Source organism: Cyrtonyx montezumae, unplaced genomic scaffold, assembly GCF_038088225.1.
Source record: "Cyrtonyx montezumae isolate F1298 unplaced genomic scaffold, pur_monq_1.0 scaffold_0, whole genome shotgun sequence".
In the NCBI taxonomy this organism is placed as follows: Eukaryota; Metazoa; Chordata; class Aves; order Galliformes; family Odontophoridae; genus Cyrtonyx; species Cyrtonyx montezumae.
Window position 1 is genome coordinate 34,764,873 of NW_027071824.1, and position 14,608 is coordinate 34,779,480.

The 14,608-nt window shown below is 35.9% G+C and overlaps 1 protein-coding gene across 1 annotated transcript in view; it reads right to left on the bottom strand.

Annotated features, from left to right (window-relative positions):
- The window catches only part of SYNE1 (spectrin repeat containing nuclear envelope protein 1), a 276,072-nt gene that overhangs the window by 54,432 nt on the left and 207,032 nt on the right, over positions 1–14,608 (bottom strand). The window contains exons 104-114 of the mRNA XM_065732123.1: positions 13,928–14,047; positions 13,165–13,365; positions 12,323–12,496; positions 11,755–11,886; positions 9,672–9,868; positions 8,338–8,470; positions 7,803–7,985; positions 6,976–7,125; positions 5,714–5,890; positions 3,068–3,223; positions 599–754 (exon numbers count right to left, since the gene is read on the bottom strand). Of these exons, the coding sequence (XP_065588195.1) occupies positions 599–754; positions 3,068–3,223; positions 5,714–5,890; positions 6,976–7,125; positions 7,803–7,985; positions 8,338–8,470; positions 9,672–9,868; positions 11,755–11,886; positions 12,323–12,496; positions 13,165–13,365; positions 13,928–14,047 (1,779 nt within the window). The remainder of the gene's footprint in view (positions 1–598; positions 755–3,067; positions 3,224–5,713; positions 5,891–6,975; positions 7,126–7,802; positions 7,986–8,337; positions 8,471–9,671; positions 9,869–11,754; positions 11,887–12,322; positions 12,497–13,164; positions 13,366–13,927; positions 14,048–14,608) is intronic.

Sequence of the window (14,608 nt, forward strand, 5' to 3'; positions counted from 1 at the left end):
TGTTAAAATCATTTCCTTCCTTTTGATCTCAGATGCTACTTGTTCTGCATGCCTGGGCTTCCACTGCATTCTTATGCAGTAAGTTCTGCTTTATAGAGTCAAGTTACAGAAGAGCAGGGTGGCAAGGACTCAAAATATATGAAATCCATTTTACCTTGCTTCAAAAAGGTTAAAGATAAATTTCTTGATTTCCTAAGGCGGGCAATTCAGCCTATGAAAGTCAGTAGACAGTCTGGCTTAAACTGAACTCTTCTTGAGAAGGTAGGCTGATATTATCAACCTTTGGATGATGTCAACTAGTACTAATCTCCTCCTTACTCTGCCTTACTTGTGCTTGAAATGGTAGTTACCTAAGTTCGATCCTTTTCAACTAAATATCAGGAGGCAGCTAAAAGCTTCGATTTTAAGAATGTAAAATATTCTTGAAATAGTAAATATCACATCCATTTTATGTGCAGTATATGCACAAGCCTGGAGATGAATGAAAACAGAGACACAGTTTATAGTCTCTTCCTCTACAACACAAAAGAAATACATGAGCTGCAAACTTTTACTTATCTCCCTCCTAAATGCTCTGAAGATTTCTGAAGACTTTTACCATGTGATCCAAGTTGGCCCAGGAATGATTGAGTTCTTGCAGTGTACTCAAAACAGCAGAAGTGGCTTCTTCCTTCTTGTTTTTTATCAAAGACAGACCACTTAGTTCTATGTTTTCTAACTCTTTTTCCTTTGTTCTTATCGATTCTTCTAATTCCTTAAAAGAAAAAGGTGACACCTGAGATTTCTGTATGCATTTATTTATCTGCACTTAGGTAGACAATGTCTTGGAACAGAAAATACAGTCATATGCTCTTCAATTTATACAACATTAAAAATAGGAAAGGCTCATTTACATACTTTGTTTTTGTTCTCAGGAGAATCATAACTCATCAGCAATTTTACTGATTAATTTAAGGTCCCTTTAAATCACAGTTACATGTCTTTAAATTAAACAAAAGCATGTACACTACATTAAACTTGTGCTTCAAAGTAGGTTCTGCTCTCACGAGAGTTCAAACTTAATTAAAAATAGGTTAGCAGTCTGAATACATGGGAAAACTGTGTGTCTTAGTTTGTCCCAGAACACAGATGACTTTTTAATTAATCCAAAGTTGGCTCAAGGTTCTAGAAAAACTCAACTTTGCCATCCGAAGAAAAGGACATGATGACTTCCTACTGATATGTCATTTTGCTGCGTCTCCCTACACAATCTTCAGCCATGTCCCAGCAAAGCCCCTTGCCTGAGGACTGTAAGCCTTCCCCTATTCTAGATGACAAATTCACTGTATTCCAGCCAATGACAACCAGACTGCAGTTATTTTCCTAATTGCCAATATTTGTTATTAACAGAATTTGTACCTGCACATGCTTTTGTCTAAATACGTTTTGTCATATATGCAAGAACATTTTTGCTGTTTGTATATTCATGTGCTTTTCTTCTGTATTATTTATTTATAATGTATAGCAATGACCTTGCTCCAGATTACAGCCTTGAATAACCCTTTCTAAAAATTACTACTAGTATTTTTTTTTTTTTAGTAAACTAAAATTCTCAGTTGCCAATAGCAAGTTTGTCTTTTCAACAAGCAGAAATAAGAGTAATTTAGATTTGAACAAGATTAATACAAAATTCAGAAGGCAAAATGGGGAAAATCTGCAAACACCAATAACAGCAAATATTTCTGCTTCGCTGCGAAGAGATATCTACTGAATAATTTTGAAGTCATGAAAAAATTAAAGATGCATTACTGTTTCTGATCTGTGACGAAAAATAAAGGTGCCACTCATTATCATAACACTAGCAACAAACATTTGTTAATCAATAATCTGGGGCTTTTGTCCTAGTTGAACCAGATACTTGGGAGTGCCTGGTACTGTTATTTCTAAAACAATTTGTTTCTCAGATGATCAAAGTCTTGCCATTTGTAACTGACTACCTAAGCATGTTTGCTAACTTCACTGACCAAAAGAAACCAAAGAGGTGATATATTAGATTCAGCTTTGAACTACAGCCAAGCATAACTTGCCAATTCTGGCAGGCTACAGTAAATTACACGTGGTTAAGTTGTATGCTCTTACTATGCTGAAATCATAACGACACTTAAACTGATAGCAGGCAATGTATCCAGTGTGAAAATCCGAGTTAAGAACTTCAGAAAAAATAGAAGTATGACTTCTAAAATATATGACCTGAAAAATTGTTTGGCTTTACAAAATCAAATATGTGCTTAATACACTGGTGAATTTACAATCATCCCCAGTCAGGCAGCTCCTGAAACAAGCTTCTGATTATTTAAATGCATGCTATTCCTAGTCCTTCTACTGCATTTCCCTATTCACTGTTGTGCACTCTTGCATAAATTTTGCATGAAAAATTGAGATGGTTATGAACTGATGTATATTATGTACAGCTGAGCTTATCATATAATCTTTGCCAATTCTACTCAAGATTACTCTTCATTCATTCATTCATTCATTTCATAAGTGAAATGAGTCCAAGATTGTTCTCTTTTCTTGATAGTTGAATGCCTGAGTATGTATGATTCTTAACATATTTTAATAAGAAAAATACACTCTTCCTGCATCTTTCTTTGAGTGGTCCAGAAAAAATGAGAGTACAAGGGGCAAAAGAATAGAAGAATGGGGCAGTAGAGGAAAGGTAGAGATGAGGCAGGAAAAAAAAAATTTCTGAATAGTCAAGCATGGTGTTCAATACATCAAGTTCCAAATGACTGGCCAAAGAAGAAAGTGAACATTTTCCTTTAACAGCATTTCTAGTTCAGTAAACCTGACATATTTGGAAATGTCCACACTTCAATACTGAGTGTAAAAAGAGTAATGACCGGTTGCTATTAAATATCTCTGAGACAGACAATAATGCTCTTTCTTCCTCTCCTTAATGCTTATACCTTAGGAATGAAATCTCTCATTGAAGTAAAGAGAAATTTGGACTTCACTAATATGCAAATACCAAGTCTTGTTTCTAACTGCGGGAATAAAAATACTGTTATTTAGGATGGAACTTTACCTGACAGTCTTTCAAAGCATTCTGTACTGAAGCCTGGTCTCCAATTCTTTGTTGTTTTTTCAGCTTCTTCTCTTGAGCTTCAAACCAAGATTTTAGGCACTGCACGTTATTTTCATATTCTGTCCAGGATTCCTGCAGACTTTCCAACATCTGGATCTGCAAAGAAATGAGTGTGTACTTGCTCACACAATTACCTCTAAATTCTGGCTCAGTTAAATGAATCAGTAAAAATCAATGTTTTCAGAATTTAAAAACACTATAGGTATTCAAATCAAAATATATTTGCTATTTGTAAAAGAGTTCATAATTAATCTATGTGTTATTCAATGGACAATTAGCAAGCAGATTATTCTTTGAAATAATATATAAAACAGTTAAATAACAAAAGCAGAATTTGAACTTAGCAGTATTAACATAAAAAGCATTCATATTACCTAAGACAAACTTCACTCTAGGGAATGAGTCATCTTCTTTAGTTGACCATAGTGACAAGACAATTGAGAGTGAAGTAAGGAAAGCAAGTAGTAGACTAAAGATACTTAGAATAACTTGCTATAGTAGAGTTTGGTTTGTCCAAGTAAACACGTTGCCATGTGAGGCAGCACAGAAGGGCAAAGGAGAAGACAAATGATCTTCAAAGATAACTTCCTCAAGTCACAAAAAGATAAATCCTATGCCACAAGGAAGTGGGATGGCACAGTTTGGAGTTTTGGGCAGAACTGAGAGCTTCTTACTGACCTAAAAAGGAAAAAGAAGCATGCATGGAAGCAGATGCCTGGCTGTGCAGGACTGGCCTTAGGAAAGCAAAATTTTAGCTGGAGCTAGCTGGAGAAGAACAGAACCCTTCCTGTTAATCCTTATAAATGCATCAGCACCTAATAGAAAACCACAGAATAGTCTGAGCTACCCAGCGCCTTTTTCACTCCAATTCTACTGCCAAGATCTCATGTATCCCAGATCCTTTGGCAGTGTCATGGTTTCAAGTGTGACAGGGCAAGGGGGCCCCTTCCTCCACTTTTGGGGAGAAGGAAAGAAAAATAATCCAATTAAGATAAGAAGAGAGAACGAAATTACTGCAAAAGGTAGAAGAACATAAGACGATAATAACAGAGAGTTACAAGTAATAAATCAAATGAGAGAGAGCAGGTGGCTATGCCTGTGCTGCTCACTGCAGTGATGGAACCTGGAAACCCCTCCTCCTTGCCATCCAGAATCAGAGATCATGTGGAGGCTCCTGGGAAATGTAGTGCATCTCAGAGTATCTTCATCTTGGAGAGTGTGAACTCATGGGAGACTGCCAAAAAAAAAAGGAAGTGAAGCTCCACAGTGCACTGTGCCTCTGCATCCAACAGCCTGTTACATGATGTCATGACATGGAATATTGATATAACCAGGATAGACTGAGGTATGAGTTATGGTAGAGGAGAGATGAATTAAGAGCTACTTAAATAAACTGTACACAAAAAAGACCACAGAAAAAGACAGAATGTGTACAAGGATGCCAATGTTATTGCAAGGCTGCTATCACTTTCAAAGGGCCATGGCAGCTGGAGGAAGTTTCTGGTGAATGGAAAAGGGCTATACTTCAAATTTCAAAATAGATCATTTCTACCTGCATGAAGAATAAGTAGCAAGAAATATAGTCTTACCAAGATCAAATTGAGCCTGAAATAACTGATTGCCTTCTACGATGACCTGAACAGCAAATGGAGAGTTGCAGATACTGTTCAGCCTGGCTTTAGCAATGTTTTAAAAGGTCAGTGGTAAACATTTTCAAGACCTATCTGGTAGCTACTTACAAGACTGCCAGATTAACATGGAGGCTCTTAAGTTTGATCTTGTTTAACGTCTTACTTGATAAACTGAACAACATGATGAACTATACTCTTACCAGGTGCACAGATGATAATGAAGATAAGTGTGAAGTCCTTCATTTCAGACAAAGTAACATGTAGGCTGGCAGAAAGCTACTTGGCTAAAAAAGGGCCATGATGAACAATAATTTGAACACAAGCAATAAAGCAGCATTTTAGACCATTACTGATGTAAGCTAACTATATCCTTGGCTAGACTATAGAGAGCATACCCAGTGAGTCAAGAAGACAGATTTCTCCCTTCTCCTTGACTCTGGTGATGCATTTTGGGCCCTCTCAATTTATAAAATGGTGAAGAGGCACTGAAGTAGCTAGGGAGCTGGAGTACATTACTCTTAAGAAGAGCCTCACTTCACTTAGCCTGGGGAAAAGAAGGTTAAGGGGCTCACTGAACTCTTCTACTCCTTATGATTATAGAGAAGATGGAGGTAAACTCTTCTTCCAGGTGCACAGTGAAAAGAGAAGAAACAGACTCATGTTGAAGCAACAGAAATTCTGATTGGGCATAAAGCAAAAACCTGTTTCCCACGGAGAGAGGGGACAGCATTTAAGCACAGGAACAATCTGCCAAGATAGTTTGTGGATAATCCATCCTTGTATATTTCCAGAAGTCACGAAGGCAAGTCCCTGTGCAATCTCATCCAACTGTAAAGCTAGGTCTGTTTGCGTAGGAGGTTGGGCTAGATGACTTGCAGAGGCTTCTAGCCATTATTATTTCATATTTGCATGTATTTCCAAAGTTCACAACAGAGCAGCTGTAGGTTTTCTTTACCTTTTCTGTTACCAAGCCTTGTAGGATCTGCCAACGTCTATTCATTGCTCCAAGCTGTTCTGCAAAATCAGTTTTGTCACTACGTTTGCTTTCAACATCTTGGCTGCTGATTTGTAGCACAGATTGGTTCACAAAGTCTACTGTCAACTGTTTGCAATTTATATCTATCTTGAAACCCTAGAAAAGAAGGAAATAATAATTTTTTAAAAAGTAATCTTTTCTTCGTATCCTTCAGAACAGAGGAGTACATTGTTCACATTACAATACCTACTACAATTTTGCTTTTTTCTAGCATTTGAACAGTAATTAAAAATTTTGATATTTATTTTCTAAATATTTAGAAGCAAAAGAGCTGTGCATTGTCTTGGGTATAAAGAAATTGCCTGTTTTCTCCCAAAGAAAATGAACACGTGTGCAAAAAGCAACAGGAAACTTACTGATACCTGTCTAAAGAATCAGATTTAAGAAAAAAAAAAGTGTTTATTAGTTTTTTTTCTCTTCACTTAGTCTTCATTTTTTTTATTCCACCAAGAGGTATTAGAGTAAATATTCTTATAAATTTAGAAGAAGAACAACCAAGAAGTAAAGCAATCTGCTAAGACACTTCTGAGGACAGAATGTGAATTATCCATATTTCACGTAACTTCTACAAACATCTGGAATGTATCATAAGGACATTCTTCTTCAAAAGAAAAAAAACTGTTCTGACAGTGAGTACAGAGTCCCTGGGTTTAGATCTATTACAAGAATATTACTGATCTGATTAAAGCTTATATTTTATTTACTCACTTTAATAGTTAGCTTAAGATACTCCATCTTTCATTTTCACTGCAGATATAGACTAATTTAGTTAATAAATTAATATAGATTAATTGATCTGTAAAGCACTGCACGCCTTTCATTCAAGAACAGACTATGCAGAAAACTAGTGAAAACTTATTCGCAAAAAGTGCTTTTTGGTTTTGGATGAAAACTAAATCTAATAAGATGCATATTGCTTTTGATTACCTGAAAATTAAGGTAAGTATATTAAAAAAAATAAATTTTTGCTTTAACTTTCAGCAGAGTAAAACTAATGTCGGTTTCTTTTCCACTACATCAAATATTACTCCATTCTAATCAGTGCACAGTTCTATCCATTCCACAATGTTCTTTTTTGTTTGTTTGTTTGTTTTTTACTTAAGTCAGTTATACTTCACATCTGTGTATGTATTTGATAGAGATAATTTGAAAAGAAAATCTATAATATTTCCATGCTATACCTTGTATTTCTGGACATAGTCCTGAATGACCTTCTGTCCTGCTACATTTTTTATACTCTCTTCGTCTTGATGAATGACATTTTCCATCAGGGAAATCCAGCTCATAACTTCAGTGATAGCATGGCGAGAAGGAATTTTGTCCATCTGCAGCTGTAGAGATAAAAGAATGAAAATATATGCTATGAAGAAAATTGACAAGAATTCCTTGCCTTGCATTACTATACTACACATTCTTTTTCTTGCTATTTCAACATTATTCTACACCCTAAACATATTACTGAAATTCATAAAATAATGAAGTAAAAATACAAATAATGTGAAAGCTCTCAATAAAGATATAATATATAGTTTCACATATCTTTATAAGAAAACATTATATTAAAATACTTCTTATTTCCATTCTTCATGATACAAAGAAAGTGGACAAACCTAAAGATTCCATATTGACTTTGTCTTCCACAGACTTGGACTTAGTTTTCACACCTTGAACAAAACCATCTTCTGAAAAAAAGCAAGCTGACAAGAGGCAGCACTATTTTCCAAACAGTACACCAATGTTTTTAAAAAAGCTTACCTGCTTGTCTCTTAAAATTTAATGAATGCAACTGGGAAAGTTTGAAATCAGCGTCAACTAGTGCTAGGCAGTATTGGATAGACAGTTGATAGACATTAGTATAGCCTTTACCACTCTATAGTGGAGAAAATTTTGTTCCTAACTTTCTTCAAAAGGATAAAGACAATCGGGGAGTAAACAACTTTCAGAGAAGGAGCCAAGTGTATGATTTGAATTTTCTGGAATATAGAAGACCTTCATGGTTCTTTCTTACCTGGTGCAATTTCTCTTGTACTGCTGGAATTTGTGTGAGCAGCTCTGTCCACTGATTGTCAATCTGGGACAATCCTGCACGCAATGCTGCTGTATCTACCTTCTTCAGCCTGAGGAGCTGGTTCCCAGTACTCAGGACAGAAGATTTCTGTGACGATTTAGCATCCACTTCTTTTGAAAACTCCTATAAGCAGAATTATTTTTGTGGAAATAAGCAACTACCTGGACTTAAATCTCAGAAAGCTAAGAATATCCTCATTTCTCTTTAAAAATATGGTCTTTCTATTAGTGTTTACCAGCAATACTTCATATAAAGTAAGAACAAAAATTATTTTCAATCATAAAAATAGTTCTGAGTGTGCAAACACATCAGCTTTTGGGGGAAAAATTCACTTGAAGTAATAAATTCTTTTCTTTCATATTTTTTTGCGTTAAAAAAATAATAAATAAATTGTAATAAATAAATAAATAAATATATGATTTCTAAGCTGTTTATTCATAATCTGAGGGGAAAATGGCATCCTAGAATGACTTACCAAAAAGGAATTCAGGTGGTCTCGAACAGTTTCCAGTTCCTGAGGAACTGTCAGAGACTGCTGGCTCCAGAACTCAAGTCGCTCTTTGGCAGATTGCAACCAGTGTGACAGTTCAATTGATTCACTCTGATACCTGTAAAAATGTTTACAGAAAACCAAAACAGTCATTGCCACTTCTTGCTTCCAAAAGAGTAGTCTCCTCCATGTGTTAGTAGAAAATACCCTATGTCACATTTTTAAAAAGTAGATTTTTTCTTTCCATTATCATACATCAGAAAAACATGATTTAATTTTTAAGAAAAGTAAGGTATCAAGCTGTTCATATTTTAACCATCATATCCATGATTCCTACCGGTGACTTCTTTTTACCTTCTTGGAAATACTAAGTAATGAAAAACTATTAACTAGTTCATCAACCAATTCAGAGAAGCTGTAACAGTGCCCCAGCCCATATCACAATCACTTTTTCTGCTTTTCATGAGAAGGCCCAGTCTTTCAAAAGCTTGAGCATGTGTCATCCCTGATCATAAATATAATGTTTGTTTTTTTTTTTCCTCTAGGAACAATCTCCCTATCATTTTATAAGCTAAGTAAATGTTGGAATGAGAATGCCTTTACATAAACTTTATATATATAATCATTTTATGTATCTTTCTTGGAAGGCTAGTGAGCCAACAAGCCAGAGACATTATGATTTGAGAAATCTTGTATATCATTTAGAGAATGTGTTTCAAACCCAGCATATGAACATTGCTAAAGGTAGCTAAATGTTCTCATCCTTATGTATAATGACACAAAACCACAAGAACCCAGCGATGGCAATACGAGACTGTGCTGAGGCTACTCATGCTATTTATCAAAGAACACATCCTTTCTCATCACTAGAAAGGGGACTTCTAATTTAGTTATCTAAATAATATATCTTGTGACTTCTGCCCACCGACTGTTATCTGGTATGTATTTTATTGTACATAAGAGTGTATGATAGCACTTGTTTGGAATGGAAGTAGGATATTTTTGTGTAGTTAAACCACCACACGCATTTCTAATAGTTTTCCTTTAAATATGGAATATAAAAGTTCTGGGTTCAGAACAACTTTGAGTTCAACAGTGCAATTAAGAAGCTTATACTGTTCACTATATCAGCATTTAAGGGTGACCGAGCACTGGGAACAGGCTGCCCAGAGAGGCTGCAGAATCTCCTACTATGAAGCTATTCAAAACATGCCTGGATACTTTCCTGTGCAACCTAATCTAGGGAACCTGTTCTAGCAGGGGAGTTGGATTCAATAATCTCTGGAGGTCCATTCCACCCCCTGTAATTCTGTGGTTACCTTGTCCAGTGCTTCAGTATTGTCTCCAGCCTGTGAAGTTCCTTGTTAACCTTGCTGGTGTTACTTAGCCAGTGCTCTCCCAATTGGTTCAGCTGACTTTCAAGATCTGAGCAGCTAACAGAAAAAAGGAGTCTTTTCCCATCATCCAGCACCTGGTATAATTTAGGCTGATATTCAGTCAGGTTAGATCTCAGATGCTGTAATGACAGAGGAGAGAAAGTTAGCTCTGCAAGTTTATACTGCTATGCTTTCTCAGTATTCCATTTTAATTTATTGCATTTTGTAGCAAGTCCACTGCACTTCATGTTTTTTTCCCTCTCTAGAACTCATTGAAGCCCGTCAAGCAGTTAAACTGCTTTTAAATCTAAATGTGGTCACAGAGAGAGGAAAAAAATATATTAAAAATTATTTTGCAGTAGAATCCAAGAATCTTGATTCAAATAAACTGACTTATGTAACTGACAAGGCAAAGAAAAGAGGAAAACACAAACAATGCCTAGTACTAAACAAAACCAATACTAAATTATAATAACTGCCTCCACACAATATATTGCTTAAGTTCTCCTCATAGCATTAAAAAAGCAGAAAGCTGTCTGGTAAAAAACATTATGCATAGTAAATTCAGATTAGAAAAGAATGAAAAGTAAATTTGCAAGAAAAATGTGTCAGACATCTTTCTGAAAACAAGAAAGTATATCCAAAGTACTTTGTATATTACAAGACACAAAACAAGGACTGGATCAGAACTCTCATTCTGAGAACAGACTAACTAAACAAAATAAAAAAATAAAAGGATGTGGTATAAAAGTCTTTCTTTTAACTACTAGCTGTTATTGCAGGTGAGAAAGAGGAAGATAACTCAAGGAACCGCAAAGCTGACTAGATTCGTCTGATCATGAATTCTATTTCCAAGAACAAAAAGGAGAAAAAAGGCTATCAGGAATACTCAGCATGGACTGGCTCAGCTGACTACTTTCTCTGACAAAATTACTCTGTGGATTAAATAAACTTCAGTGTGGCCTTTGATACTGTCTCCCACAGCACCCTCCTCTGGAAGCTGAAAGTGAAGGCTGGAGAAATGTTGCATGGCTTACATTGCTGGTTTCAAAAAAGTAGTGATCAAAGGCTTAACATTTGGCTGGCAGTCAATAACGAAAGTACTCCAAGGACTGTTGATACTGAAGTCCAAATATTTTCAATATCTTAGGCAAAGGTACAGATGATAATAGAGAGCATTCTCTTGATAAATTTGTGGATGGCACTAATACATGGTGAATGATTGACACATTCACAAAAAAAGGCAGACTCGGAGTCCAGAGGTACTTTGATAAAACTGAAATCTCAATGAAGCAGGAAACAGAGAAGGTTCAAAATGAAATGGAAATTCTGCACTGTGGGCAGAATAACCTTCTTTCTACGTACAGGCTAAGATGGAAAAAACTGGTGTATTTAACCCTGCAGCTACCATAACCATGGCATTGCTAATGAGGTAAACCACAGCAGTGGCCTACATAAGTAGGAGTGTGGTTAAAGGACTTAAGTCATTACATTGTCCCTATCTATACGGTGCTGGTAAGACCACATCTAGTACATCCAATTTTGCCCTGTTCTCACCTTCCACCAAGTTCAAGAAGAAACTGGTTCAGGTCCTTTGGAGAGCTATTAGAAAGTTTAGAGATCTGTAGCACATCGCCTATAAAAAAGACTTGGGGAGGTACACTTGTTTTAAGTTGGCAAATAGAAGAGTAAAGGCTAATCTAATAAAGGCCAATAAATATTTGGAGTACAATTAAAAATACAGTGGAGACAAATGCTTCTTAGTAGCGATATACACAACATAAAAATGATAATGGTCACAAGCTATAGGTTGGAAGATTTAGACTGGACATTATAAAACACCTTTCCAGTAGGATGTGGTACAGCACTGCAACTGCCCCTCAGCTTGGCTGTAGAATCCTTGAAGATTTCTGAAGTCTTGGCTGATCCAACCTATTCCAACTGTCCTTCCAACTGGACTCCAGCTGGAATCCTGACAGAGGTCCCCTTCCATCAAACTTTTCCATACAGAATAACTATAAAGTACCTGAAAAAGTTTAATCCGTTCTGTAAGCTTGTCCTCTGTCTCTTCCACCAAACCAACAGTGGGTATGTTACCCTCTACAGACTGCAGTTGTCTGGTAAGTTCCTGGTAATCTTCATTCAGATGCAGCCAGGTCTGTAGGTACACATTATTCATGCACATGATGAATGCGTATCTGAGAGTCTATGCTTTTTATTCCTGAGTATATATTAAATATATTATTTGCTTTCTCAGCCTCAAATACTATAGCTGCGCTGTTGTGAATGTACAGAAAAAGCAGTAAAAATATCTTGCAAATCTACAGGAAATATACATCTCTGCATCAAGCATAGCTTTTGGTCAGAACACACTTGTCATATAAAACTAAGCAGCTCTTTCAAATTTAACCCAGGAACCCAACATCTGGAACCTGAAGTTCTCAATGCAAAAACACATGCTGTCCATGAGTACTTTGTATGTACAACAAATAGGACTGACATCTACCAGTTCTGTTCAGGCACAGGAAACTACTGTGGGATATCCTGGTAGTAGATTACAATGGACATATAGAAAAGAACAAAGGAATTCTTACCTCTAGAATGTATTCCAGCTCCACACCTCGTTTATGTGCCAGCTTTAATACAGTTGAAGCTTGTGTCATTAGTTCTGATTGTGATCGAGTTTCCTTCAAAAGAGCAAAGCTACTCATCTTTCTAAAGAGGGTCTCTGTCAGGATCATGTGAGATTCCAGCCCCTGGAAATATTCCTGATAGAGAAGGGGAAAGGAAAATAAAAGAAGGAAAGTGCAATTTTTATTCAATTCCTTACTACTACAGCAACAACTTAAGAAAATAGCATTAAAATTAAGTATTGGCAGATATAGAATTGTGAACTTTTCTCTCCAATAACAATTTAAAAAAATCCAACACAATGCAAAAAGAACAACTGCCTTTATATATAGAGAAAGAGGTTATTCTGTACATGCACATTCAGTTCTCTAATTTCATAAACAGAAATAGCTTAAATCAGATATACACCATTTAAAAATTCTGCCAAATCAGAAAATGTGGACTTGCTGTGCATAATCTTACTATATTTTGTGGGCGCTACTAGCAAACAAATTTCTACTGGAAAAAAATTGAGTGAAAGATGAAATTATTATCTAGCATGGAAGCACCAAAAGAAATTTTTTTTTTTAAATGGAGGACCAACTGTAATCCAACTGGATTAATTTGCAACAGAACATCTGAAAGTAATTTGGACAGTACAGTTAATTAATTACAATTTAAAATAGAGTAATTTTAATGTATCTTGATTTATAGCTAGCTCACTATCCAGAAAAGGTCCTGAACATTCAGAAACAAAAGACCAGCAATTTACCATATACAAGCATACAATCATTATCAGTATTGAAATAAGCCACAGTTTTCTTACCTTATGCTTGTCAAGAAGTGACTGAACCTCCTCCTTAGAAGCAACCATCATTTTCTGGTCACCATCCATCTTTTCTTGGCCTGTTTCTACCAGATCAGCCAGGTCCTGCAAAGCCCGCTCATACTGCCTCTTAAGAGCCAGATTCTGGTTCAGGTCACTCCTTCTGGATCCAATTATCATCATCACCTCATCATACATATCCTTGGAGCAAAAACCATCAATGACGATCCTTATTTCTTACCTCATCAGACTACATATCAGCCACTTTACTGTCACTGTATTCTATTTCCCTCAGTGCTAGCATAATAATAACTATTCATAGATCAAAAAGACTGCAGATACACCACCTAAAATGGTAAATTAATTAATCAGCGTTTAAAGAGAGAAAAACTAAGCAGCGCCTGCTACTATTTCAGGCACATGTAGGGAACAAAGATAGCACAATCCCAAAAACTAAGTAGCAAAGGAGTCCTCTAAAACCAGACAAGTATGGCTGCTATAAGATGCTGTTCATGTTCTACTTCTTACATTGTAGTGTGTTGCACTGACCCCTTCATGGCTTCAAGAGATGTTAGACAATTTGTTAAAGCTCAAGTAGAAATTCTAGGGGAACCAGTCAGAAAGCTATCAATATATATGAAATGTTTTTAAATACATATTTTAAATACATAAATACAAATGCTTTATAAGCAACAACAATAAAAAACATACTGATACCCCTCATGTCACCATACAGCTCTCGTATGGAACTCATGAACCTTACCTGTAGCTTAGATAGCTCTTGTGCAGAAGGCTGGTCTATTTGTAGCTTATTTACACTCTTCTTTAATTCATTGATTCCAGCATCTAGTTCCTTTAGACTTTCTTCTGCCTGCATTATGACCTGCATTTGAAAATTAGACCATTTAGTTTGAAGGTCTAATAATTAAACTGTAGCTTACAGACATAAATATTCTTCTCCAATTTTAGCATTCATCAGTCTTTTTCATATGATGAATCTGATGAAATACTATAAAGTGCTGATTTTAAGTTGAGAGAGAAGCAGTTTGTTTCTTTTTTAAGTGAAATACAATGTGGGATTTTATTATTATAAATTTTAGTAACAAGCGGTTTACCCTCTTTTATACAGCATTGTGCTGTGAAGTTACTGTTGTTAATTATATAGTTTAGGCACAAAAGGACTATTTTAAAACCTTCATGGAGTACTCTTTGTATTAGTAGTTTTCCTGTCACAACTGAACAACAAGCAAAAACCATCACAGCAAGAATCCTGCATGAGAGCAAAATGGCTTTGCACAGTTCCTTTAGAGGACCAGAGAAGGACTAAAAATTACAGTCAAAGAAAAGGACCTGCACACTCCCTTTTGCACTTGGAAAGCTATAGCTTAAGCACATAGATTGGTGTTTACATGTATACACAGGTGATAATTCAATTTCATCAATG